The following is a 27,735-nucleotide window of genomic DNA, read 5'->3' as shown; positions in this document are numbered from 1 at the left end:
CCATTCAAAGTAAGTGTATGAGGTGCAAAACTTTCATGCTCCAAAAAAGACATAAAAGCACTCGAATGGTTTAATCCATGTCTTCTGGAGCAATGCGATTGCTTTGGGTGAGAAACAAACTAAAAGTCTTTATTCACTATAAATCTTGATATTTGCAGTCTCCTTGCGCCTTCATGAGAGAAGCTCATTCACACACCCATCCTCGCACATAACGCAAGTGCAGATAGTTACTTAGATACTTAGCAAATAGTTATGGCACATCTCTTTCTGGTATCGTTGCATGTACAGTAGGTACTCAACCAGAATGAGCCTTATTATCGCAGGGATAACGCGGCAATAAAACTTTAAATTCTCACACGTGAGACTCATTTGCAAAATCACCGCCAGGAAGCATAAAGTGAGTTATGATGATCATGATCATTAATATTATTATTTGCATTGTATTTTTATTTTTACGTGTTAGAAGGCGATCGAACAAATCTAAATTAATGGCAGCATTAAAGTTATAGCTTAGTTATGTCACGAATAGAAAAAAATGCTAGAATGTCAGCCTTTTTCAATAAGTGTAACTGTTGCTTCATAGATATTAGTTAATTAGTTATCTTCTTGAAAATCACAATGAAAATACATTGTGAACATTCATAATTTTACTTGTTAGCCCTACTGAAAACAACAACGCGTTTCATTAATGGTGTTAAACCGTGTTATAATTGACACGGATAGTCGGTAGTGATAGACTAAAATAGAGTGGTTAATGTTACAGAGGATGGTGTGGAGTAGAGAAAAGCTCAAGTTCTTTGAAAAAACTTAGCATGGTGGCTGTGCACTCGGCTCTTGCGCAACAGGTCACAGGTTCAAACTCGCTTTTCTTATCTTGTTTGTTTGTCCGTTTGGATACTGTGATGAGGAGGAGGGCAGGGCAGGGCCAGGCCGTGAGGACACACGCCCGGCCCTGAATCGGGCTAATCAGCTGGGAGGGGGATAAAGACGAGCTAGAGGTGACAGTTAGAGAGAGAGAGAGAGCCACATGCAGCCGCTGTGTGTGTGTATGCCCATGTGTTTGTGTTTAAGTTCATTTGAGTTCATTTATGTTATATAAACTTACATTGACTGTTCAGCCAGTTCCTGCCTCCTCCTTGCCCACCTTACCCCGTTACAGATACATTTTCCATGGGACGGAAAATACATCCAGCAGATTAACAAAAGGCAATTTTGCACTGTGGCTGGCACTGACACTGTATCCTGTAAGATCATTGTTGGTCATTTGGTCTATTTATACTCTGTATAATTTATACAGGGTATTTAACTTCATATTTGTTGCCACGATTGTGTTTTAAAGGTAATATCATGGGTGGAACAGTCACACAATGCGGCGGCGTTCATGATTACATGATAAAGTTTATGTATTACATCATACAGTATTGTGAGTGTAGTTCAGAATAGTGTGAAACATTATTGCTTTTTGTCACATTGTGTTGCACACGCTGCAGCTGAGCAAAATGAGACAATGAGCCCCACGGTGGAACATGACGTCTGAGGAAGACTTCGTAAGATTTTGTTCTCTGTTGCCTCACTTTTTTTAGTTTAGCATCTTTACATTGTAAAATAAATAAATAAATAAATTGAAAAATTGGATAGAACTTGGCACAGACAAGGTTAGTAAGCAATGTTATTACACGACTCTCTGGAATAATCTGTTGTGATTGGTCAGTCGTGCCATCCAGCAGTTTGATATTTCTGAATAATGACCGTACATACGGGTGATATCATAGTGGTCATCCGGGTATTTTGAGTCATCTTTCCTGCTTCTCGTATAATTCTGCAATCTCTACAAGTAAACTAATAAAATAATTTCAACTCAAATCAATATTTCATGTCCACTTATTTATTTATTTAGAAAGTATTCTTGTAATAAACTGGATAATGAGCAGTCAGATGGTCGTTTTTCTCCCCAATTTGGAATACCCAATTCCCAATGTGCTCTAGATCCTCGTGATGGCGTAGTGACTCGCCTCAATCCGGGTGGCGGAGGACAAATCTCAGTTGCCTCTGTGTCTGAGACCGTCAATCCACGCATCATATCGCGTGGCTTGTTGAGTGCGTTACCGCGGAGATATGGAGGCAGCATCCACAGCGGTATCCACGCACAACTCACCACGTGCCCCACCAAGAGCGAGAACCACACATTATAGCGACCACGAGGAGGTTACCCCATGTGACTCTACCCTCCCTAGCAGCCGGGACAATTTGGTTGCTTAGGAGACCTGGCTGGAGTCATCAGATAGTCGTTTTTGCTAAATACTCAAATTTACCAAAGAACAGATGCAAACCAGAGGTGGAATTCAGCTGTTTCTGAAGACTCTGTGGTCTCTTTCTTCTCGCATAATAACGTATTTTGAATGCAAAAGTAAATTTTCATGTCCATTTAATTATTGATTTGGTAAGTAGCCATAGATAATAAACAGTGAGTCTACTAAAGTAAAGTTTTAAAGGACCTCTTAAAATGTTCCACTTAAAATAGGTTTAGGTATATTGAGGTTACATTTGTCCAAAAATTGTCCCTCAGAAGTACAAAACTACACAGTCTGAGTGGTCAATAAATTTCACACAGGTTGAATATCCTGCTGTTTCGTGAATGAAACGGGCAAATTATCCCTTATTTTGCTCAATGTCACTCTCTCTTTACAAACACACACACACACACACACATGCTCTCTCTCCCTTTGTGCAGACTGTTACACCGTGCTTTTATTTGTCACTATCAGGTTTAGAGTCTGTGTGTGTGTGTGTGTGTGTGAGTGAGAGAGAGAGAGAGAGAGAGAGAGAGAGAGAGTGAGTTTAGCTCCTGCAATGAGCCCAATTTATCAGACAAAGAGTCGCCCACACTTCTGCTGCAGTTCAGCACAATCAGAGAGAGAGACAGATGGGTGAGAGTGTACAGAAGGGCTATTCAACTTTATTTACAAGGGGGCCAGATGGAAAAAATCTTTCGGGCACATGGGCCAAGCCAAAAAGGATATTTTGTTATCGAAAAGCTTCTATCTACAGATATTGTGTTATAGTACGCCTATAATATTTGTTCACTAAATAAAACACCTGTGTTTATCATGAGCAAAATTTCCAACTAGCAGGAAATTCTGGAAGAAAACAAAATAAAGGTCACTTGAGACAAAACATAAATCAACTAAAAAGTGCTTTCAAAATTGGTCCATTACAGAGAGAGTAAATCAGACTGATACTAAAATGTCATTGAACAATAACAATAAAGTTTATTATAGATGGAATTATTTAAACTTTTGACTTTTCAAATTCAATTTCTTGACCAGATGAATGAATGGAACTTTTCTGTTTCTCCAAACTCACGCTTGTTAGTCGTCCAAGATTTTAGATCTTTAATGTTCCCCTTCCGTCAGGATGATGGATAACGCAACCTCTAACCTCTAAAAGCATCTAAAACACGGCGCTCCTGCACGAGACACTTTAAAATCATCAAGATGTTGCGCAACGTCCATCTAGCGCAAGTTTACGTAGGAAAATAATTGAAAAACAGTGTGTACAAACGTTTGGTGAAAACAGCCCCCAAGACAGCTTTCAACCTCAAGTGGGCCACTGAAAATTTCAAATGGGCCGGATTTGGCCGGCGGGCCGCCAGTTGAATAGGCCTGGTGTATAGTATCTACTGCACTCATCTGTGCTGTGTGTGTGTGAGTGTGTGTGTGTGTGTGTGTGTGTGTGTGTGTGTGTGTGTTTACTTGGGTATAGTTTGGTGACAAATTGTCCCAAGGATGTGAGCTAAATCTGAGAAATTCTCCTGTTGAGGACGTCTTCATTTGGAACAGCGATTCATACCTAGAATATGTATCAGCATATGTAATTCTAAAAATATTAATTGTTTGCATTTAGGGGTTTGGGTTAGTCTGTAGTAAGTAGCTGTAAGATTAAAATGTATCATAGTTCATTTCAGCACATCAAATACAATATGAATAAAATAAAAAGATTCCAATAAACAATTTTTATCATATGTATTTTATGGACCAAACACTACATTGAAAAAAGGGAAACTTTTTTTCTCTGGGTTTCATGAACGTATGGTAAGATGACATCATAATAGCTTGTAATGTAAAATAATGAGATCTTTATAATGACAGAGCTGGCTGCATATATGAAAATACACAGAAATATTACAACCCCAATTCCGAAAAATTTGGGACAGTATGAAAAATGCTAATAAAAACAAAAAGGAGTAATTTGTAAATTATATTCACCCTTTGCTATATTGAAAGCACTACAACTACACATTATATGATGTTTTACCTTGTGAATTTCATTGTTTTTTGAAAATGTACAGTCATTTCAAATCAGATGATTGCAACATGCATTTTTACAATAATTACAGTACCTGTAATTACGAGTTAAGGGGGCACAAATTTGCAGCATCCAAGTCGGCAACTCCTATTTATGATAATTCCGATGAGAGCAGTGTATGTAAGAGTTTGTTTGTGTTTGAACAGGTTATCTCTCAGCTGAGGATTCTGAGCAGGTCGGTAGCAGCCGGGTCTAAATTCGACAGAGAGATCTGGTCTAACGGACTTTCACCTGTGCTCAACCTGTGGAAGCGACTCAACCAGGTAACCAACATTATCTTGAGACCAATTAATCAAGTTGATCCCGAACATATTTCTGATTGGCTGTGGATTCTTCCTGTCTTGTCTCAGGGCTCCTCACTGATCCATCAGAAGGTGGCTCCGCCCAGCGAGGGCGTCGGCTCTCCCGTTCTCTCATTCGTCCAGCTGGAGCAGTTTAACGCTGTGCGATTGGTCCAGTGCATTCACCAATCACTGGCCTCACTCAGTAAGGTCATCAGAGGCTCCTCCCTCCTGACTGCTGATGTGCACAAACTGGCCACTGCACTGTTGAACCAGGAGGTAAGAGTGTGTATGTGTTTGAGAAAAGTGGAAAAAAGGAGGGTAAAGACGTAGTTAAAGACGGCATAAAATAGTTTGACGAGCGCAGTTTTCTTTCCAGTATTGATGTAATTTTCTGTCAAAATAGGAAGTTGAGTTGGTACATATTAAAGGGCCTGTTCCTTTTTTAAATAGGGACATACTGATGAACCATGATTTGCAACTTGCTGTTGTTAGAGACAGCTGATATTCTTTTTCCAGAGAGCATTTCATTGGACAGATATTTGTAAATGGCCCTGTGAAAACAAGATGATGTCACCAATATTTTGGGTTGATTTTCCAGAAAGCCAAAGACTATATTTTAACCACTTCAAGACATTTTTTAGAGGAAAATCTCTGAGAAAATTATTAAAAAGGGGGTCCCTTCAAATGTAAAGTCATGTGAGACCCTCTGACATCAATTAACACTCTTTAAAGTGAAGTGACAGCATTTTGTGAGATGTTTGCTGACCTCAAGGTAAGTTTTCCTATCTTAACATGTTAGATTCATGAAAATAAAAGTGATATTTTGAAGAAAAACATGAAAACTTATTATTTGGGCCCTATTTATGGAATTTATGGATGGAAAAGAGCAAAACATTAATTAATTTTGTATGTTCTTGCCCTTTTAAGGGTCAAATATCAACTAAAAGTTGGCTTTTAAGAGTACACCAGCATATACACTGATGAGCCAAAACATTATGACCACTCACAGGTGAAGCGAATGACGTTGATCATCTCCTAACAAGGCCACATGTCGAGGTCTGGGTAGATTAGATGCTAAGCGAACAATCAGTTCTCGTAGTCAATGTGTTGAATGCAGGAGAAATGGGCAGGAGTAAAGACCTGAGCGACTTTGACAAGGGCCAAATTGTTATGGCCAGATGACTAGGTCAGAGCGTCTCTGAAACAGCAAGGCTTGTGGGGTGCTCCCGGTCAGCAGTGGTGAGTACCTACCGACAGTGATCCGAGGAGGGACAAACCACAAACCAGCAACAGTGTTGGGCGCCCAAGGCTCATCGATGCGTGAGGGCAACGAGAAGGCTATCCCGTAACCAAATATTTTAATGATGGTTATGGGAGGAATGTGCCACAACACACAGTGCATCGCACACTGCTGTGTATGGGGCTGTGTAGCCGCAGACCTTTCAGAGTGCCCTAAATGACCCTTGTCCACCATCGAAAGCGCCTACAATGGGCACGCGAGCATCGGAACTGGATCTTGGACCAGTGGAAAAGGTCACCTGGTCCAATAAGTCCCGTTTTCTTTTACATCACGTGTACGGCCATGTACGTGTGTAGCGTTTACCTGGGGAAGTGATGGCACCAGGATGCATTTTGGGAAGAAGACAAGCCGGTGGAGGGAGTGTGATGCTCTGGGCAATGTTTTGCTGGGAAACCCCGGGTCCGGCCATACATGTGGACGTCAATGTGACACATGCAATCTACCTAAACATCGTTGCAGACCAGGTACACCCCCTCATGGCAATGGTATTCCCTGATGGCAGTGGCCTCTTTCAGCAGGATAATGCGCCCTGCCACACTGCACACATTGTTCGGGAATGGTTTGAGGAACATGATGAAGAGTTCAAGGTGTTGCCCTGGCCTCCAAATTCCCCAGATCTCAATCCGATTGAGCATCTGTGGGATGTGCTGGACCAACAAGTCCGATCCATGGCGGCTTCACCTCACAACTTACAGGACTTGAAGGATCTGCTGCTAATGTCTTGGTACCAGATACCACAGGACACCTTCAGAGGTCTTGTAGAGTCCATGCCTCAGCAGGTCAACGCTGTTTTGGCGGCACGTAGAGGACCAACAGCATATTAGGCAATGTTTTGGATCATCGGTATATTTATGAACTAAAATCTACAAAACTCCAATTTCAATGCGTCTTACCATGTAAATAAATTACTGTAATGATTATCAAAATTTTCTCTCTCTGTCAGTGTCCGTTGAGTTGGCAGAATAAATGGGAAGGCCCTGAAGACCCGATGCAGTATTTGCGAGCCGTCGTGTCCAGAGCACTCGCAATTCAGGTAAATACACACACACATGCATCTCATAAGTGTTTCAGTAATGTTTAAATATGTTTCTTTGAGAGGATATGGAATATATTTGACCTCATCCAGGTGTTCATGGAACTCTTTAAGTTTGTTTAGTTTTAGTGTGTTTGCGGGCGTTATGATCTTGGAATATAGGAATCTTGTTTTTGCAGGATGCACCTGGTCTTGTGAATCAGTTGCATATTTCTCTGCTGTAATAGGGCCATGTAGAGCGATCATCAGACTTAATAAGTCTCACGAGACGTCTGATCGTACCGCCACAGATCCCCCGTCATGTATAACAGCTGCCAACAGACGCTGTGTGTTGAAGCATCTCTCATTTTTTTCCAAATGGAAACCCATCAGAATGTAGGCCACAGTGTCAGAGATGACTCATCTGAGTTTTTTCCCATGGTTTTATGCTCTGTACACTCTTTTGTGCATTGGCCTTGGATAAATGCTGTATCTGAATTGCAGCCCTTTTATAAGTTACATTTACAGCATACAGTTTTTGATAGCGCTGGGTCACAGCGATCTGATTCATGCTGTGGTGATTTTCAAGAATGTAGTGGTTTAGCAACTATTGTTTATAGCGTGCACCTACCCTTACAGAAAAAAACACCATGGTAATTATAGATTCAGCCAAATTACCAGTTACTACAGTTATTGTTACTACAGTAAAACTGTGTTAACTTGATATCGGCCGTCAATGTCATCAAAACAAGAAATTAAAATGCCAGACATTCTGAAAGCTTCTTACACTATTTGATTGAGATCCCAGATGAATTTATTATGGTTTTACAGTAGTAATACTTACCAGATAGATAGATAGAGGAACTGTGTGTGTATGTGTATGTGTATGTGTGTGTGTGTGTGTGTGTGTGTGTGTGTGTGTGTGTGTGTGTGTGTGTGTTGTCTGCTGATACAAGCAAAAATGTGAAGCTGAATTAAAATCCAAATAAAAGAAGACTTGGACATGAATAGACACACACTGAAACACTGACCTTGAGGAAGGAGGAGGAGCTACGTGGCGTGAATATTAAACACATCAGACAGGGACTCATGAATAATTAATGAGCACACCAACACCACCTAAGGGAGAGTTCATCACAGCTGAAACCACACACAAACACCAGCGTGTGTGATGAGGAGAGCGGCTACATGAATGCCTACATGATATTCTTCATGTAATAATGTGACTGTGTTTGAGTGTAGTTTATGAGGGTCTGTGCTGCTGCTCTGTTTGATTAGATGTTAGTGCACAACAAGATGCCTAAATTCCAACATAGTCTAAACACTAAATAAGTAAATGTATCTGTCTCACTCAAAGAGCAGGTGTGCTAAATGTTTGTTGCTTGATAATGTTGATATATTGTATATATGAAGTACAAAAGAGGAATAATACAACATAAGTGATTCATCTTATGGAGATGGCAGTACGAAAAGTGCTGTATTACAAAGTTTCAACTGCATCAGAAAAATACTACCCACGACAGATTAGAGTGCAACAAGAATAATATATATATATATATATACACACACACACACATACACAGCTCTGGAAAAAATTAAGAGATCACTGCAAAATGATCAGTTTCTCTGGATTTATTATTTATAGGTATGTGTTTGAGTAAAATGAACATTTCTGTTTTATTCTATAAAGTACTGACAACATTTCTCCTAAATTCCAAATAATAATATTGTCATTGAGAGCATTTATTTGCAGAAAATGACAACTGGTCAAAATAACAAAAAAAGATGCAGTGTTTTCAGACCTCGAATAATGCAAAGAAAACAAGTTCATATTCATTTTTAAACAAGATAGTACTAATGTTTTAACTTAGGAAGAGTTCAGAAATCAATATTTGGTGGAATAACCCTGATTTTCAGTCACAGCTTTCATGAGTCTTGGCATGCTCTCTACCAGTCTTTCACATTGCTGTTGGGTGACTTTATGCCACTCCTGGTGCAAAAATTCAAGCAGTTCGGCTTTGTTTGATGGCTTGTGGCCATCCTTCTTCCTCCTGATCACATTCCAGAGGTTTTCAATGGGGTTCAGGTCTGGAGATTGGGCTGACCATGACAGGGTCTTGATCCGGTGCTCCTCCATCCACACCTTGATTGACCTGGCTGTGTGGCATGGAGCATTGTCCTGCTGGAGTTGGGGAACATTGTCAGAGCAGAAGGAAGCAAGTTTTCTTCCAGTATAACCTTGTACGTGGCTTGATTCATGCGTCCTTCAGAAAGACGAATCTGCCCAATTCCAGCCTTGCTGAAGCACCCCCAGATCATCACTGATCCAAGGATTGGTGATGAAAAAAGAGTAGTTTTCTTTTCTATTATGAGCGTATGGTCAAGTGCTCATGGAAAAGATGTGTCGACAAGGCGCCGCTCATTAGCTGACCGCAGGCTTCTGGTGGGAATGTAGCTCTGTGGGAATGATTTTAGGTAAGCTGGAGCAGACCCAGTGACTGGTTCTGTATGCCAGCATCCATTGAACTTGATACGTGCAGCAACCTGCAGCCAGTATAGAGAGACATGGAGTGGTGTAACATGCGCTCCCTTTGGTTCGTTGAAGACCAGATGTGCTGCTGCATTCTGGATAATTTGCAGAGGTCTAATTGTGCCTGCAGGAAGGCCGGCTAAGGGAGCATTACAGTAATCCAGTCTAGTTATGACAAGTGACTGAACAAGGAGTTGTGTGGCATGTTCAGAGAGGAAAGGTCTTATCTTCCTGATGTTGTAGAGTGTAAATCTGCATGATTGTCTTTGAGATAAGATCGTTCTACAGAGGTGACTCTCAGAAGAACATGTCCAGGTTAGGTTATAGTTAATCCCAAAATAAAAAGAAAGAAGAAATTGTTTTTTGTGTTAAGAAAATTAAGCCTTTTTTAGGACCATTAAGCTTTTTTGCATTATGGCATTATTTTAATAACAATTAAAGCTCAAGTGTGCCTTTTCTGCACCACTAGCACCACTAAACGGAATTGCAAAAATAAACATTGTTTTCTGAATACAACCTCGATCTGCCATTTGTCGATTAAACTGATAGTCCCGACCCAATTTTGTTCTTTCGGGCTGGACAGGCCGCTCAACCAAACACACGTGGAAGTCAACAGACAAGTGGCTTAATTATTAAGCTGGGCTGGCACATTTCCCCCACTATCATCATGATGGCACCGCGGATGGCTGCCTCGGTGTGGAGCTCCTCAGTTCTTTTGTTGTTTTTGTTTGTTTGTCCTGTGTTTAGTAATCTTTTTCCAGTCAGTTTTAACAGAGGCGAACTGCTGAACATTGGACAGCATATACCAGACAATCTTTTCCCGGTTTTCGAATATTCAGACATTTTGCTGGACATTTTAGTTGGAGGCGCAGCTCTGCTGTTCAAGAGACGCAGGCGAGGGAGATGAGCAGGCGTGCTGGACAAGCTCCGTCGGCACGGATTTCAAACAGCACTACCGAGTATTCACTTAGCGAATCTCCACTCTCTTCCTAACAAAACAGACGAACTACATCTCCTCGCCCACACAAACAAGGACTTTTCAACCTCTGCTGCCTTGTGCTTCACAGAAACCTGGATGAGTGAAGCCATTCCGGACAGCACGTTACATCTGCCGGGCTTCCAGCTGTTCAGAGCGGATCGCATTACGGAGTTAACGGAGAAAACGAGAGGCGGTGGAACATGCTTTTATATCAATGAAAGTTGGTTTACAGATGTAACAGCGTTAAAGAGGATGTGCTGTCCTAATTTGGAAGCGCTCTTTATTAACTGTAAGCCTTTCTACTCGCCGCGGGAGTTTTCCTCGTTTATTCTGGTGAGTGTTTACATCGCGCCAAATGCATGTTTGAACACAGCGCTGCAACAGCTGGCTGAACAAATCACAGACATGGAACAACAATACCCGGACTCAGTTATTATTATTCTTGGGGATTTTAACAAAGCAAATCTCACACGTGAACTGCCCAAATACAAACAGCACATCACATGCCCAACCAGAGACAGAAATATACTGGATCATTGCTACACAACAATAAAGGATGCATATCGCTCTGTCCCTAGAGCAGCTTTGGGACTCTTTGATCACTGTCTGGTTCTTCTTCCAACCTACAGGCAGAAATTAAAATCATCCAAGCCAGTAGTAAGGACTGTAAAGAGATGGACCAATGAAGCAGAGCGGGAACTACAAGCCTGATTCGATTGCACAGATTGGAGTGTTTTTGAGGCTGCTAGCCACAGACTTGGACGAGCTCACAGATACTGTTACATCATATATCAGTTTCTGTGAGGATATGTGCATTCCTACTAGGACTTATTTAAAGTTCAACAACGACAAACCGTGGTTTACAGCAGAGCTCAGGCAGCTTCGTCAGGCCAAAGAGGATGCTTACAGGGGTGGGGATAAAGTCTTGTACAATCAGGCCAGGAACACACTGAACAGGGAAATCAGAGTGGCTAAAAGAAGATACTCTGAGAAGCTGAAAAACAAGTTTTCAGCTAACGACCCTGCATCAATGTGGAGTGGCATGAAACAACTCACATATTACAGGGCTGCTACCCCCAACCCTGTGGTGGACCAACAACTGGCTGACGACCTGAATGTGTTCTACTGCAGATTTGAAAGGCCCAATCTCACACCCCACATCCGCTCTGACCTTCACTTCACACAAACACCAACACCTCTTGCAACCCCCCTCCTCCCCCCTCCAGCTACTCAACCTGCACTTAAGATCTGTGAAGATGATGTGAGCTGTGTCTTTCGGAAACAAAAGACAAGGAAGGCTTCAGGCCCAGATGGCGTTTCACCTGCATGTCTTAGATCCTGTGCTAACCAGCTGGCCCCCATCTTCACACAGATCTTCAATAGATCACTGGAGCAGTGTGAAGTCCCATGCTGCTTCAAACGCTCAATCATTATTCCTATCCCAAAGAAACCAAAAATGTCACCCTGACGTCTGTGGTCATGAAATCATTTGAGAGACTGGTGTTGGCCCACCTGAAGGACATCATTGGACCCTTTCTAGATCCCCTTCAATTTGCTTATTGAGCAAACAGGTCTGTGGATGATGCAGTCAACATGGGATTGCATCATATCCTGCAACATCTGGACAGACCAGGGACATATGCAAGGATCATTTTTGTGGACTTCAGTTCGGCTTTCAACACCATCATCCCAGCTATACTCCAGAATAAATTACACCAACTCTCTGTTCCCATGTCTATCTGTCAGTGGATTACCAGCTTTCTGACGGAGGGGACACTCACTTCTAGCACCTGTACATTCAGCACTGGTGCCCCCAGGGATGTGTGCTCTCCCCACTACTCTTCTCCCTCTAGACCAATGACTGCATCACTAAGGACCCCTCTGTCAAGCTCCTGAAGTTTACAGATGACATCACTGTCTTTGGCCTCATCCGAGATGACGATGAGTCTGCATACAGAAGGGAGGTTAAACAGCTGGCTGTCTGGTGCAGTCAAAACAACCTTGAGCTGAACATGCTCTGCTGAGAGGAATATTGGTTGCCCCTGCCCCCCCCCCACCCCAATAACTATACACTTCCAGAGTGAGGAAAAAGGCTGGAAAAATCACTCTGGACCCCACTCACCCTGCCCACTACCTTTTTGAACTGTTGCCTTCTGGCCGATGCTTCAGAGCTCTGAGCACCAGAACCGTCAGGCACAGGAACAGTTTTTTCCCTCAGGCTATCCATCTCATGAACAGTTAAATTGCCCCATTGAGCAATAACTATGTGCAATACGCAGTTTAGTCTTTCTTATATTTATCCAACACATCCAACCTCTTCTGCCATTTCATTCCTCTGAAAAAAAAAAACAAAAAAAAACATTTGCACTGTACATAACAGATTGTATTAGATTTGCACTACCCATGTGTATGTATGTATGTGTGTGTCTGTACGTATGTGTATAATTAGTTTTTTTATTTTTATTTTTTTTATTATTATCTATGTCTTCCTGCTGTTTTTGTATTGTTTTTGTATGGTTGTACAGTGCATCCGGAAAGTATTCACAGCGCTTCACTTTTTCCACATTTTGTTATGTTACAGCCTTATTCCAAAATGGATTAAATTCATTATTTTTCCTCAAAATTCTACAAACAATACCCCATAATGACAACGTGAAAGAAGTTTCTTTGAAATCTTTGTAAATTTATTAAAAATAAAAAACAAAAAAAATCACTGTACACTGGAAGCTCCTGTCACCAAGACAAATTCCTTGTACTATATGTGTAAGCATACTTGCCAATAAAGCTGATTCTGATTCTGATTCAAATAACTCTAATGCCAAAAAAAAAAAAAAAAAAAAGGAAAATGTCATTACAGTAATGTGAAAAGTTTTTTTTATTGTTTTATTATTTTATTTATTTTATATACTTTTAATTGTAAAATATTTATACATCATGGTAGTATGTGTTGCACTGCCTTTATGGTGATTTTAATATAAAGCTGTTGTATTACAGTAATAACAACAAAAAAAAAAAAATCATCATTGATAATGAGAATTACAAAAATACTCAAGTAAAATATCCAGACGCATTAAGATAAAGAGCTACACTGAATATTCACAATATTCTTTTAGCAGTGAGTTTCTTTTTAACTTAAGTCTCACAGAGTATAAAGTGCAGCAACTCTTTCTGGTATCCTTGCACATATCTTTAAAATTACCTTGTATATCGTCTTTACATAGTCATGACAGGAGTTGAAATATACATACCTGCAGTACATGGAGAGAAATAATCATCAAAATTGTATTTATTGTTACAGGGAAACTGTTAAATGTGAAAAGTGTTGAATATGTCCCCTTTAATAATAGAGCGCAACAATATCACTTTTTTGTTTTGGTATTTTTCCCATTATTTTTTTTTTTTTTCATAGGGATTTCATAAAAGAGTTGTAATCCATGAACCAAACCAACCAGCTCCGAAGTGAATCACAACATTACAAACTTTGATTTGAAGCGAAAAGGTACAAGACTCAGTGTCTTTAATGAGGGAGGTAACTACAATCAATGGAAATATATAAAAGCATTGATTTAAAGTTGTTGATTATAAGTAAATATTCACATATTGACAAATATATATGTAGTTTGAAAGTGTAGGGAGAGCGACTCGATTGCGTCATAGGTGTGGGCAGTCGCTGCAGAGCTCTTTTGGTGTGCTTTGTTTGCAGCGATTCTCTGATTGGTGGATCTTTCTCTTCAGCATCATGGGTAGTGTAGTTCTTCACCAGGAATTCCACTATTAAACATGATTTTCCAAAAATAACAGACTGGTGGCTTCAACAGAAGCATATCTCAGAGCTCACGGTTGGTCTGTCTTTAAAGGTTCAATTGTTAGCATTAAAAATCAATTCCCCTGTAGAGAAATTGATTGGGACTGTTGTGATCTGTTGGTAAACAGGATTGTAAACACATAGATGAGCACACAAAGTGAACAGCATGAAGGTTATCAGGATCATTGTGCTAAAACTCACTCACACCTAGATCTGCTGAAATAAACCGCAGGACTGACCCATCATTTGTGCTCCTGTAACACATAATTCAATTTTATCAGTCAACGCTAAAGTGACACCCACCTGCTTCAGAGAGTCAGATTTCCATAACAACAGCTGTTTACATAATCCGTGAAATCTGTAAATGTAACCTCTTATATCCCTGTGGATTACTAACAGATAGAAGACGAGACAGACAGATCTGAATAGCTGCCTCTCCAGTGAAATACACCTGCAGAAACACATTAGCTCAAATAAACACAATAACCTAACGCAAAAACAATACATAGCGCAGTTTATCATGTCCATGGACCATAATAAGGAATATTCCTTCCATCAGAGCAATTCAAGCTTGAAGTACCACCTGTTTTCAGCAGGGGGCAGTAAGAGAAACTCCAGCTGTAAAAGCAACACGCAGCTGTACAGAGAACAAACCACACTCAGGCTTGCTTGACACCAGCGACAGCACAAGATGAGAATGCATTCTTGTATTCAAACACAGCTGGACAGAGTGCAGTTCTGAATGCAGTGATCTCGAGATCTGTTTTTCTAAGTTTCAAACTACGTTTCAAGCCCAGTTCACACTGTCAGTGATTTTGTCTCTGCAAGCGACAGGAGATCATTCATTTTCAATGAGAGCTGGCGACTTCCGGGGACACGAGTGAAAGCAACCGTTGGCGACAGGATGTGGGCGTGTCAAGCGACAAGAAAAAGTTGAGAATAGTTCAACTTGATGCAAATACAGAGCGATATCGCGCAGCGACAGCCAATGAGAAAAGACAGTGAAGCTCACATCATCTGTCTCATGTGAGATAATAGAGATGAGTGCAGGAAAGACGGAGGAGTTGTTGTTGTCATCGATTTCACTGTTCTATATCATGTTTCTGTAACAACTTACATGGATATAATAAATCAGTGATGCGTGGAAAACCGTGTCAGAAATTGTCAGCATTGTGAGTGAGTTTGAATGATACATTGAAAGATCCATCTTTGTGTTGATATAATGCATTGAGTATTGATGCAGTTTAGTGGTCGACCGATATATCGCAGAGGCTGAGACATGTAAATGACCAGTCACAGTTTATTTTCTTGTTACGTGCCATTGAGTTACTACAATAATAGACCGGTGTGGAACACAGCCTCATTTAAACGGTCCACATATCAGAGCCGCGGCAGATGCGTTTGAGCTCATAATGTTAAAGTGCTCGCCTGTTTCATACTCCCTCTCTTTCCTCAACAGTTCCCTGTAACATTTAACTGTCTTGTCTAATGATAAAAAGGCAAGTATCATTAAAACTAATATCATATACCGTCTGCAAATATGCAAGTATCTCGTTTAAACAGATGTAATAAACCAACCTCACAAAACTTGAGCAGCTCCAGCGTCCTGTGGAGCGCTCATTTATTTACCTCTAAACCACATATTCTAGTAGTCTCTCCTCAACAGTTCCCTGTCACCTTTAACTGTCTTTTCTAATGATAAAAAGCAAATATCAATAAAACTTCTATTATATACCATTTAAAAATATGCAGATATCTCATTTAAACAGATGTAATCCACAAACCTCACGAAAATCCAGCGTTTTCTTCCCGGTGAGCGCTCATCTAATATCTTCCTCTGAAGTGTGTGTTTCATCAGCCAGAATCAAAAACCTCAGGATCAGGATCAAAAGTTCCTCTGATTCACAAATCATGACAGTCACTCCGTGTTACTCCAAGCAGGCGATCCAGGCCGTTTAAACTGTCAGGAGATTGAGGGTCGCTCTGGATCCGCACGAGCGCGTGAGTGCAAATTCAAGGCTGCATCTGAAACCAGGAAAATGCTGCCTCCGGAGGCTGTATACAGAGGTAGGATGAAAATAAGGTGCTTTTCAAACTGTTCAGAGACCAGTTTCCTTAAGAGTTCCATTCATTCAAAACCAATGTTAGTTAAGCCATTAACTGATTAGGTAGCAAGTCAGCTGCTTACGTTTTCGGATGCAGCCCAAGGTAAAAGCGCTTCAAGTGTGCTATAAGTAAATGTCTTATTAACTATGTACCATATGTGCAATTGGTTTGATTCTGTATTTTTTTAGTAAATGCGACTGCTAATGTGGACATGCCATCCATGGTTGCTGGACTACTGTGTGTACTGTTATTTCCTTCTTCCTAATATATTAACAATTTCTTCATGTGCAAATAAATTACTAAAATTTGATGACTAAACAGAAATCTGAAGAAACTGCTGTCTACCATTTAAAATACAATATTATTTTGTTTTTCGTTTTGTGTGAAATTGAGTAAATATAGTGCTAAATAAGAGTATATATATTTTTTAGCAATTTTATGTTTGTTATTTACTATATTAAAATGTGTCATTCTATTGGCAATCTAGCTCATGTGTGATCAGATTTTCTGAAGCTATGGGCAGTTGTGCAGCCAACCAATATTGTTAGAGCGACAGCAGTAGGAATGGCCACTAGCGACAAGAAATACAGAGACTAGTGACAACTAGCGACGAAATCGCTGAGAGTGTGAACAGGGCTTCAATCGACAAAGCAACCTAAAAACGGTATGTTTATGACGCGATGCAACCAAAGTGAGATGTTCCAAAAGTGTCTGTCTGGCACATGTTTACATTGACGCATCCTTGAAAAACCCCTTATAATAAAAAAAATATATATATATATATATATATATATATATATATATATATATATATATATATATATATATATCGGACAGATTGAAGAATTCAGTTGCAAAATGGATTGCTGTGAACTGTAGGCCAATAATTGGCTTATGTTTAATATTATGGAAATAAAAAAGCCACTATTTGTGTTGTCTTATCAATGCTTTACTCATCTGCCACAATAATGTAATACATTTTGATTATTTTCATTATATTTATAATATTATTATAATGATAAATATTATATTTATAATAATTGATCATTATTATCACTATATATTGGATTATTGTTATTTGGGTTGTTTGTTCTGCAGATGTTTTTGTATGCAATTAATTGTGATAAATTTGATTGATTAATCAGCATGTCACGTAATTATTTCTATAAAAAATTTAATCGATTGACAGCCCGATTTTTTTAATCTAAACATCTAATTTATAGCTTTTAAAAAATTTAAGTTCTCTAAAAAATGTAAGTTCTCGAAAAACTGGAAAACTATCCTTTTTTTTTTTTTTTTTTAGTGCTTTAAATTAAAATGCAGTTTGCAGGCCAGAGAAACAAATACGAATTTTCCACATACCTTTGATATTCGCAATATGCCATTTTAATAACAGTACCATTTTAGCACTTGTTATACAAATTAATATAAACATATACTTGTAAATTATACAACTGATTTCAAAAAGTGACAGCTCATGTCACTATAATATATGCAATTTCATAATATTGCTGATAATGTTCAATTTGTACATTTTTAAAAAGCTTAAATGATGACTTTCACATACTGTGTGTGTGTGTGTGTGTGTGTGTGTGTGTGTGTATACACACAAACAGTACTGTGCAAAAGTCTTAAGATGCACATAAGCTCATAAGATGTTTCACAAAGGCATTTGTCTTAAGATGGTTATTTATATCTTCAGCTTTAGTGTGTCAATAGGAAATATAAATGTTAGACTCCCAAACGTTACTTTTGCAAATAGAAAAGATTAGAATAGAAGAACAGGGAGCCCTGCAACAGATGTCAAGGCCCCCACAAAGCCCCCCACTGAACATCGTGTCAGTCTGAGATTACATAAAGAGACAGAAGCAATTGAGACAGACTAAACAGACAGAACAACTGTGGTGATTCTCCAAGAAGCTTGGAACATCCTATCTGCCAACAACCAAGAAAAACTGTGTCCAGGTGTATCTCGGAGAATTGGTGCTGTTTTAAAGGCAAAGGTGGTCACACCGAATATTGATTTAGCTTTTTTATGTTTACTGGACTTTATATGACATTAAGTGATAAATGAAAACTATTTATGCCATTATTTTTTAAGACATCCTCACTATGCAACATTTTTCACAAGTGCCTAAAACTTTTGCACAGTACTGTATATATTAAAGCAATATCACACTCGCAATCATGCTGTATGGCCCTACATCAGCACGGCTGTGATTCGGCCGCAGGTAATCACAGTAGTGCTGATTTAGGGCCATACGGCACGATTGCGAGTGTGATATTGCTTTTATATAATAGTTCAATGAAAAGTAAATAAAAAAATGAGGAAAAACTAAGGACTGCCACAAAAAAATGCACTTGTGCATGGAACTACTTTCTTACGCCACTGATCAGGAAATGCCATTGCTAGTTCAAAAGATGCGCCCAAGAAGATAATGGAATTGTGGTCAAATACATCCTATTTTCTCTATGTAAAAAATTGCTGTCCTAGCGGAGTACTCCCTGAGTATTTCCCAGTAGCCGGTTCTTTTATCTCCTTCCGCCATGTTGAATGTTTACATCTGCTTCCAATGTGAAAACTCTGTAGCACCTTGAGTATGTGTGATTACAATAAGCCTTAATGCTGAATCTGTTAATTTAACTGTATTTCCCAGCTGTAATGATGTAGTAGTAATCCGAGCGATCATGGAGTGAGAGACAATGTTGATTACTTTAAAGAAACCACTCGCTGACTGGCAGCATTGACTAAAATAAATGTCATCAACTCAACTGGCTCACAACACATAAAAACCTGCTGGCTAAAATCTTTAATGTCACAAGGAAAAATGAAAAGACACATCTAGCTGATTTTAACACATCTGCACTGCTCTTACACTTTAGTTTAGAATGCCACGAACACAAGTATTGATACAAACAGGTAAGCGTCCGAGTGCTGATAGTTTGAGACATCAGTACAATGAGTACTTTCTAGATAAACTTGATCATTTCTAGATATTGATTTCTAGATAACTTTCTAGATAGACTTGGTTTAGATCAAATGAATACCTACACTGGTTAAGACTAATTTTGCATTTTTTTATTCTGTTATTTCTGATCATCTGGTTTTATTAGATTTTAATTTATTTTACATTTACACTCTGTTGACAACTTCCACCTGTAGTGCATTTGTACATTTTTCTTGCACACCTTTGTTTCCTATAATGAAAAGAACTTGGATTTCTCGAACCAGGTTGCATACAATTTGAATCATGTTGGAGTACTTTTAAAAGTTGAAGGTGGACCAAAAGTGGTCCAAGGAAGGGCAACCAGTGAACCGGCAAGAGGGTCATGGGCGCCCAAGGCTCATTAATGCATGTGGGGAGCGAAGGCTAGCCCATCTGGTCTGATCCCACAGAAGAACTACTGTAGCACAAATTGCTGAAAAACTTAATGCTGGCCATGATAGAAAGGTGTCAGAACACACAATGCATCACAGCTTGCTTTGTATGGGGCTGCGTAGCCGCAGACCAGTCAGAGTGCCCATGCTGACCCCTGTCCACTGCCAAAAGCGCCTACACTGGGCACGTGAGCATCAGAACTGGACCATGGAGCAATGGAAGGTGGTGGTCTAGTCTGATGAATCACATTTTCTTTTAGATCATGTGGACGGCTAGGTGCGTGTGCGTCATTTACCTAGGGAAGAGATGGCAGCAGGATGCACCATGGGAAGAAGGCAGGCCGGCGGAGGCAGTGTGATGATCTGGGCAATGTTCTGCTGGGAAACCTTGGGTCCTGGCATTCATGTGGATGTTACTTTGACACGTACCACCTACCTAAAAAGATTGTTTCAGACCACGTACGCCCCTTCATGGCAGCGGTATTCCCTGTTGGCAGTGGCCTCTTTCAGCAGGATAATGCGTCCTGCCACTCTGCAAAAATTGTTCAGGAATGGTTTGAGGAACATGATGAAGAGTTCAAGGTGTTGCCCTGGCCTCCAAATTCCCCAAATCTCAATCCAACTGAGCATCTGTGGGATGTGCTGGACCAACAAATCCAATCCATGGAGGCCCCACCTCGCAACTTACAGGATTTAAAGGATTTGCTGCTAATGTCTTGGTGCCAGATACCACAGGACACCTTCAGAGGTCTTGTAGAGTCCATGCCTCGACGGGTCAGAGCTGTTTTGGTGGCACAAGGGGGACCTACATAATATTAGGCAGGTGGTTTTAATGTTGTGGCTGATCGGTGTATATATATATATATATATATATATATATATATATATACTGTATTTTAGTGCATTACTTTTCCTTGCTGGATTCTTCTTTTATACATTTGTTAATTTGTTAATAGTCTATTCATGCCATGTCATTACGAGATACAAGATTATATAGTTACAAGATTCTGACGAGCAAATACTGTTCACGTCACTCACAATACAAATTGGAAACTTAAATGAAAGCTCAGATTTCTCCCATTTGTATGAAGATTATTTGTAAAATTACAAAATAATGCTGGAAAAAGTCCTGGATTTTCATTCTGTGATGCTTCTACGAACTCTGTTTTCCATGTCCAGGCATCCTTGGTTACATCAGAAAAAAATAAAATTGAGAATTTTGTTTGTTTGTTTGTTTTATTTTACGAACGATTTTGAAAACACATTTTTCTTTGGAATAATGTGCACTGGTAAATATTTATTCAGAAAGTTTTGTTTTTATGTTGCCTTTAACGTAAAGATGGACACCTAAACTTGCAGACAGAGACTATCTGCTGATTTTCTTAGTGAAGCGCAGTGTTTAGCCTCAGAGTTTGATTCCTTTCAGGTGTTCTGAGTTGACACCAAATACTGAGACATAAAGAGCAGAGAATCTCACACACAAGAGAAAGAGCAGGTGTGAGGAGAGATTTGGCAAAGAAGAAGCCAATATGACAGTACAGCTTCACACCAGCAACACAGTACAATCACTTCTGTCATCACAATCCTGAATCTCCATGTCTAATCAGATCTCTGTGTATGTGCAGATATGGGTCGAGAGAGCAGAGAGAGGCGGTCTGCTGTCTGAAACGCTGGATTTGTCTGAACTCTTTCACCCCGATACTTTCCTGAACGCCCTGAGACAAGAGACCGCCAGGTAACACAAAGACACAGCTGAACGACTAAACACACACACAGCATATTTCACACACTCATCATATATACCTGATACACATTTCTTACATACTAGCAATGACTGCCTAAATGCTAAAACATGCTAGTAATGCCTAGCTACATGCTAAAACCTGCTAGCAACACCAAGCAATATTTTAACAATGCCTAGCTACATGCTAAAACATGCTAGCAGTGCCTAACAACATGCTAGCAATGCCTAACAACATGTTAAAACATGCTATCAATGCCTAGCAACATGCTAAAACATACTTAAATTGGTAGAAGTGCCTAACAACATACTAAAACATGCTAGCAATGCCTAACATGCTAAAACATGCTAGCAATACCTAACAACATTCTAAAACATGCTAGCAATGCTTAGCAATATGCTAAAACATGCTAGCAATGCCTAACAACATGCTATCAATGACTAGCAACATGCTAAAACATACTTAAATTGATAGAAGTGCCTAACAACATGCTAGCAATGCCTAACAACATGTTAAAACATGCTAGCAATGCTTAACCCACACATGTACAAAATTGAAGTAACTTGCCTCATAAATGGCAGTATGTGGAATTTAGACAATTAGTAAAAATATGTCATTCTTTTTTTTTCTTTTCTTTTCTTTCTTTTTTTCTTCCATTTTCTCCCCAATTTGGAATGCCCAATTCCCAAAGTGGTCTAAGTCCTCGTGGTGGCGTAGTGACTCACCTCAATCCGGGTGACGGAGGACGAATCTCAGCTGCCTCCGCGTCTGAGATGTCAATCCGTGCATCTTATCACGTGGCTTGTTGAGCACGTTACCGCAGAGACATAGCGCGTGTGGAGGCTTCACGCTATTCTCCGCAGCATCAACGCACAACTCACCACGCACCCCGCTGAGAGTGAGAACCAAATTATAGCTACCATGAGGAGGTTACCCCATGTGACTCTACCCTCCCTAGCAACCGGGCCAATTTGGTTGCTTAGGGGACCTGGCTGGAGTCACTCAGCACGCCCTGGATTCAGACTCGTGACTCCAGGGGTGGTAGTCAGCATCAATACTCGCTGAGCTACCCAGGCCCCAAAATATCTCAGTCTTAAAACAAGATAAATTTACTTGAAATGAAAAATGACATATTTGTTTTCTTGTTTCATGTTTTCAAAGAAATCAAACAGAATTACTCATTTTTGTGCTTATAACAAGAAAAAAACTGTTTGCCAATGGGGAAAGAAAAAAAACTTAATTCAAAGGGAAACAAGATTATTTTTCTCACCATATTGACAGAAAGTTTTTTTCACGTTTTAAGCATATACTACACCAAATTTTGAGTTATCCGAAAACAAGGCTTAATGTCATATGTCATCTTCATTCCCAACTAATTTTTTCTTGTATGTTTAGATTTTTATTTATTTTTACCAGAAAATAAGGCAAAAATACTCAGTAAGTAAAAAAATGTTGTTGCAGTTTTTTAGGGTGAAAAACGGTTATGAAAAACGAAAATTATGACTGTTTTGGTGCAACATTGTAAGTGGTCATCAGGAAAAATAAAGTGCTACAAAAAAGTAGAATATGAACCCTTTAAAACTTGTTTCAGGTTGATGAATTGCTCTATGGATAGTTTGAAGTTTGTGGCATCATGGAGGGGTCAAATCACTGAAGCCAAACTACAAGTGAAGGTACAAGTGCATGTGTGTGTTTTTAACATAATTGAACTGTACTTTGCCATTCCTTGTTAACCAAGCTCTCTCTCTCTCTCTCTCTCTCTCTCTCTGTAGGTTGGTGGTCTTCAGTTGGAAGGTTGTAGTTTTGATGGGAATCGTCTGTCTGAAAACCAGCATGACTCTCCCAGTGTATGTGCTGTCCCTGCGTGTTACATGGCCTGGATTCCTCAGGTAGTGTGCACACACTCTCCCTTAATTACATTTACATGATCTCATAATCCCAAATTAGATTTTACCAGAGCTCTTCCCTGTGCTTAGAGTGACGGCTCTGTATGATAAATTGTGTGTGTGTGTGTGTTTCAGAGCGCCGTGGGCAGTTATTCTGCAGACGAGTGTATCTCTCTGCCGGTGTACAGCAGTGCTGAGCGTGTATGTGTGGTGACAAACGTTGAGCTGCCGTGTGCCGGAGATCACGACACATGGATTCAGAGCGGAGCTGCACTTTTCCTCAAACAGCAGTAACACACACACACACACACACACACACACACACACACACACACACACACACACACACACACACACACACACAGCGGTCTCCCAAAGTTTGATATTTCCAGCTGTGCTTATTGACACTCAGTTTAGAATCGGATCATTCCAAACACTGATATCACAGATATTACAATAACTTTATATTATCACATTATAATATATTGTTTTTGTATTATTTTGTCTTCACATGGCTGAAATCTAGTGATGTTTTTGTTCTGATTGATGAGATAAAAGTGCTGTAAGATTGTAGTTTTATTCAGTCTTGTGGCAGATGTTTATATTATCAAATAAAAGAGTCTTTCCTGTAAAGAGCCATCTCTCTTTTCTCTCTTTCTCAATTCAATTCAATATAGTGTCCTTTATTGGCATGACAAAAACTGTGCAATTTAGTTCCTAAGCCTTGCAGCTTCATACAATGAGAAATTGTGAAAAATAAAATACAAATAAGTGATATAAAAAATGTAAATACAATATCAATTGTGCTAAATAAATGAAAGATAAAAACAAAATATAATAAAAAATAAAATAAATTTTTATTTAAAAAAAATAAAATAATAGTGCATAGGAAACTAAGAAAGTAGCAATTAATGTGTGTGTGTCCTTTGGATTTTTGGTTCTAGAATTTTGGCCGCATTCCTGCATATGATTTATCACTCCAGAAAAGAATGCAAATTATCAGGACAACATTGATTTACACCTTCATCTGCAAACTACACAACACACACCTCTTAAAGTTCATCGCAAAGCCATAAACATGCCATCATAATTATGTTCATCTCTATCAGTATATACTGTATACTCTTTTAAAGGAACATTCTGGGTTCAATACAAGTTAAGCTCAATCAACAGCATTTGGGGCATAATGTTGATTACCACAAAAATCAATTTCATCCCTCCTTTTCTTAAAAAAAACAGTGAGTCACTTACAATGGAAGTCAATGGGGTCAATCTGTAAACATTAAAATACTCACTGTTTCAAAAGTATAGCCACAAGACGTAAACAATATGTGTGTTAACATGATTTAAGTGTGATAAAATCACTTACTAACCGCATCTGTGGAAAGTTACAGCCAATTACACAACTTTGCTGCCATGATAACGCCGTAAACCCTAAAACAATCATAAAAATGAAGATTTGAACAACTTTACAGCTCAAGTAATACACAAATTTTAACAGAAAATGTATGTAAGTCATTTTATAAAATTATGAGCTTCACAGGGTTGTCAAAATATTTTTTTTGTGGTAATGAACTGTATTCCACAAATGCTGTAAATAAACCTTTAAATAGAATATGAAAGCAGTAATAAACATTTCCAACAGTAGTATGCTACATTATTGTCACATGACCTCATCACGTTGCATTTTTAATTCTAGGGATGCACCGATGTATCGGCTGATTATTGACTTAATTTAAATCCATCAGCATATCAGTTATAAGCATGAAAACGCAGGTATGAAAAAAACGTTGGTTTATGTATAATTAATTAGTAACACTCTTTGTAAAAATGATGCACAATTCAGAAATAATAATAGCCACAATATGTAAAATTGGCACTCCTAAGAACATGTAATATTTAATATTTATTCTTTCTCGTTCTCACGTTAATGTGGAAAAAAACGCCATAAATGGATGTGGCAGTTATGTATAAACTACATGATGAGGGAAACCATTCAAAACGCTTTGAAACCAGCAGACTTTGACTTTTGAGGTAACGTATGATATAAATATAACTGATTGAATTAAGATTCAAATTGTAATATGGCCTAGTGCCATTACTAAACCTTAAAAGACTGTGTTTCTGCATTTAGCACTGTGTGAGCAAGCGGCGCCCTCTAGCGGTCTGGACGGCATTATCCATACTACTATAATACAAAATTTAAAATGGGGTTTTGTTCCTTTGGTAACTTTTCATTTTTCCATGATGTGGTTGACATTTCTGTGGAATTTCCCAACATATGCTTAGTATGACATTGTAATGTTCAGTCATATACAGTACATACATGTAAAATGTGAGTTCTGTTGTTTTGAACAGCAAAAACAGAAGTGAAAAAAATGTTTTGGAAGTACAAAATAACCTTTTTTTTACATGAATCATCATGTAATCATATTTAGTTTTTTCTTTTTATCTTTTTTTCTTTTTATCTTTTTATCTTCTATGTATCTTTTATTGTGGCTCTCTTCAAAATTATGGCCTGCCATGTGTTTAACAGATCCAGTCCATGTTCAATGGAAACTATTAACTGTTAAAAAGATTTTGTACCTTTTTGTACAATTTTTTATTTTTATTGTTATCCCCTTTTTTCTCCCAATTTTGAAATGCTCAGTTCCCACTACTTAGTAGGTCCTCGTGGTGGCACAGTTACTCACCTCAATCCTGGTGGTGGAGGACAAGTCTCAGTTGCCTCCGCTTCTGAGACCGTCAATCCGCGCATCTTATCACGTGACTCGTTGTGCATGACACCGCGGAGACTCACAGCATGTGGAGGCTCATGCTACTCTCCGCGATCCACGCACAACTTACCACGCGCCCCACTGAGAGCGAGAACCATTGATCATGACCACGAGGAGGTTACCCCATGTGACTCTACCCACCCTAGCAACCGGGCCAATTTGGTTGCTTAGGAGACCTGACTGGAGTCACTCAGCACGCCCTGGATTCGAACTCACGACTTCAGGGGTGATAGTCAGCGTCAGTACACGCTGAGCTACTCAGGCCCCCACTTTTTGTACATTTTTAAAGCATCATTCCAAAGTCAAATCTGATGACAAAATAAGGTAAGTGGCATAATATCGGTATTGGTATTGGCCAAAAATTGTATATCGGTGCATCCCTGTTTAATTCCTTAAGTGGTGTCCAGTTTTTATCTTGGAAGTGAATTTTCTTATTTAACATTTGTAATCCAGTTTTTAAAAATGTCATAACTTTTGGTATTTGGATCAAATAATGAGTCAAGAAAGAGATGAAATCAAGGTTAAAATGGCTCATATTACTTCCGGTTCATTCATCACACTATAAATGGAAGGTCAATTTGAGCATATTGCATTGTAGGACGAAGTACGCAGTGCAGTATACTGAACATTTTGGCAGTGCAGAAGCACATTTGGGTATTCCATGCATATTTATAATTTGCGTACTGTGCATACTGCAGAAATAGTAGTATGGTAGTGTGCTTTTCCAAACATAGCCTGTGTCTGTGAAAAAGCTGAAGGAGTCTTTAGGGGAGAGACAGAAAAACATGTGTGTTTGGTGCTCTTCTGCTTTAATCGATGCATGAATAATTTATATTTGTGATGAATTTTTTGTTTGGTTTCGCTTAGCTCTGCCAGACTGTTACTGTCTAAACATTCCACCTCATCTTGCACTACAGTACTGCTGTCTCACCCCTCTTAACTGTCTCACTCTTCACACAGTGCCGGTGGAAACGAAGGCTGCTTTGTAAAACATTTATCTCTATAAAGTTTCCTGAAATGCCCTTCTGTATGTCTGCAACATTTCCCTTTTTTTCCATTCCAGACTCCTTCAGAACAAACACCTGCTATTGTCAGGAGAAGCATACAGTATTTATGCAGAGGTGTGTGTTGTGTTAGATGTGTTTATTTGTTGTAACTATTAGGTGCGTGTGATGTAACAGTGTGTTTTATTAGCACAACCTTAACACCTGACTCTCACTCCACATTGGCTACATCAGCGATGCTCTTGTTGTTACCATGGAAACCATGGAGAGAAGAAATTACAGAAACCATTGAACTTTTTTCTCATTCTTTATTTATTCTGTATTTTCCTTAAATGTATATGTGTGTGTTTGAGTTTCATAGGCAGTATTGAGTGTATACTGTGCAGTATGCTGTGAACTGAACACACTACAGATTCTGTTCCTGAATAGAGATCTTTATCATCTGTCAGAGTATGTTTGAACTTCAGTTTCCAGCTCTCTGACCCATAGAGGTCATCTGCTGTCTGGACTCTTCTGTACATCAGCAGGTACTGAAACATGACCTTTGACCTCTGTGTGTGTGTGTG

General features: G+C 39.3%; 2 protein-coding genes across 2 annotated transcripts in view; one reads left to right on the top strand and one right to left on the bottom strand.

Moving 5' to 3' along the window:
* Positions 1 to 24,021, top strand: part of LOC127422577 (cytoplasmic dynein 2 heavy chain 1) — a 143,621-nt gene extending 119,600 nt beyond the window's left edge. Inside the window, exons 84-90 of the mRNA XM_051666214.1 lie at positions 4,512 to 4,628; positions 4,716 to 4,925; positions 6,893 to 6,982; positions 21,386 to 21,495; positions 23,094 to 23,175; positions 23,275 to 23,391; positions 23,524 to 24,021. Of these exons, the coding sequence (XP_051522174.1) occupies positions 4,512 to 4,628; positions 4,716 to 4,925; positions 6,893 to 6,982; positions 21,386 to 21,495; positions 23,094 to 23,175; positions 23,275 to 23,391; positions 23,524 to 23,682 (885 nt within the window). The 3' untranslated portion in view covers positions 23,683 to 24,021. The remainder of the gene's footprint in view (positions 1 to 4,511; positions 4,629 to 4,715; positions 4,926 to 6,892; positions 6,983 to 21,385; positions 21,496 to 23,093; positions 23,176 to 23,274; positions 23,392 to 23,523) is intronic.
* Positions 1 to 27,735, bottom strand: part of pdgfd (platelet derived growth factor d) — a 92,411-nt gene that overhangs the window by 2,078 nt on the left and 62,598 nt on the right. The window lies entirely within an intron of this gene.

Source organism: Myxocyprinus asiaticus, chromosome 31 (assembly GCF_019703515.2).
Source record: "Myxocyprinus asiaticus isolate MX2 ecotype Aquarium Trade chromosome 31, UBuf_Myxa_2, whole genome shotgun sequence".
Taxonomy (NCBI): domain Eukaryota; kingdom Metazoa; phylum Chordata; class Actinopteri; order Cypriniformes; family Catostomidae; genus Myxocyprinus; species Myxocyprinus asiaticus.
This window is presented reverse-complemented; position numbering and strand designations above follow the sequence as displayed.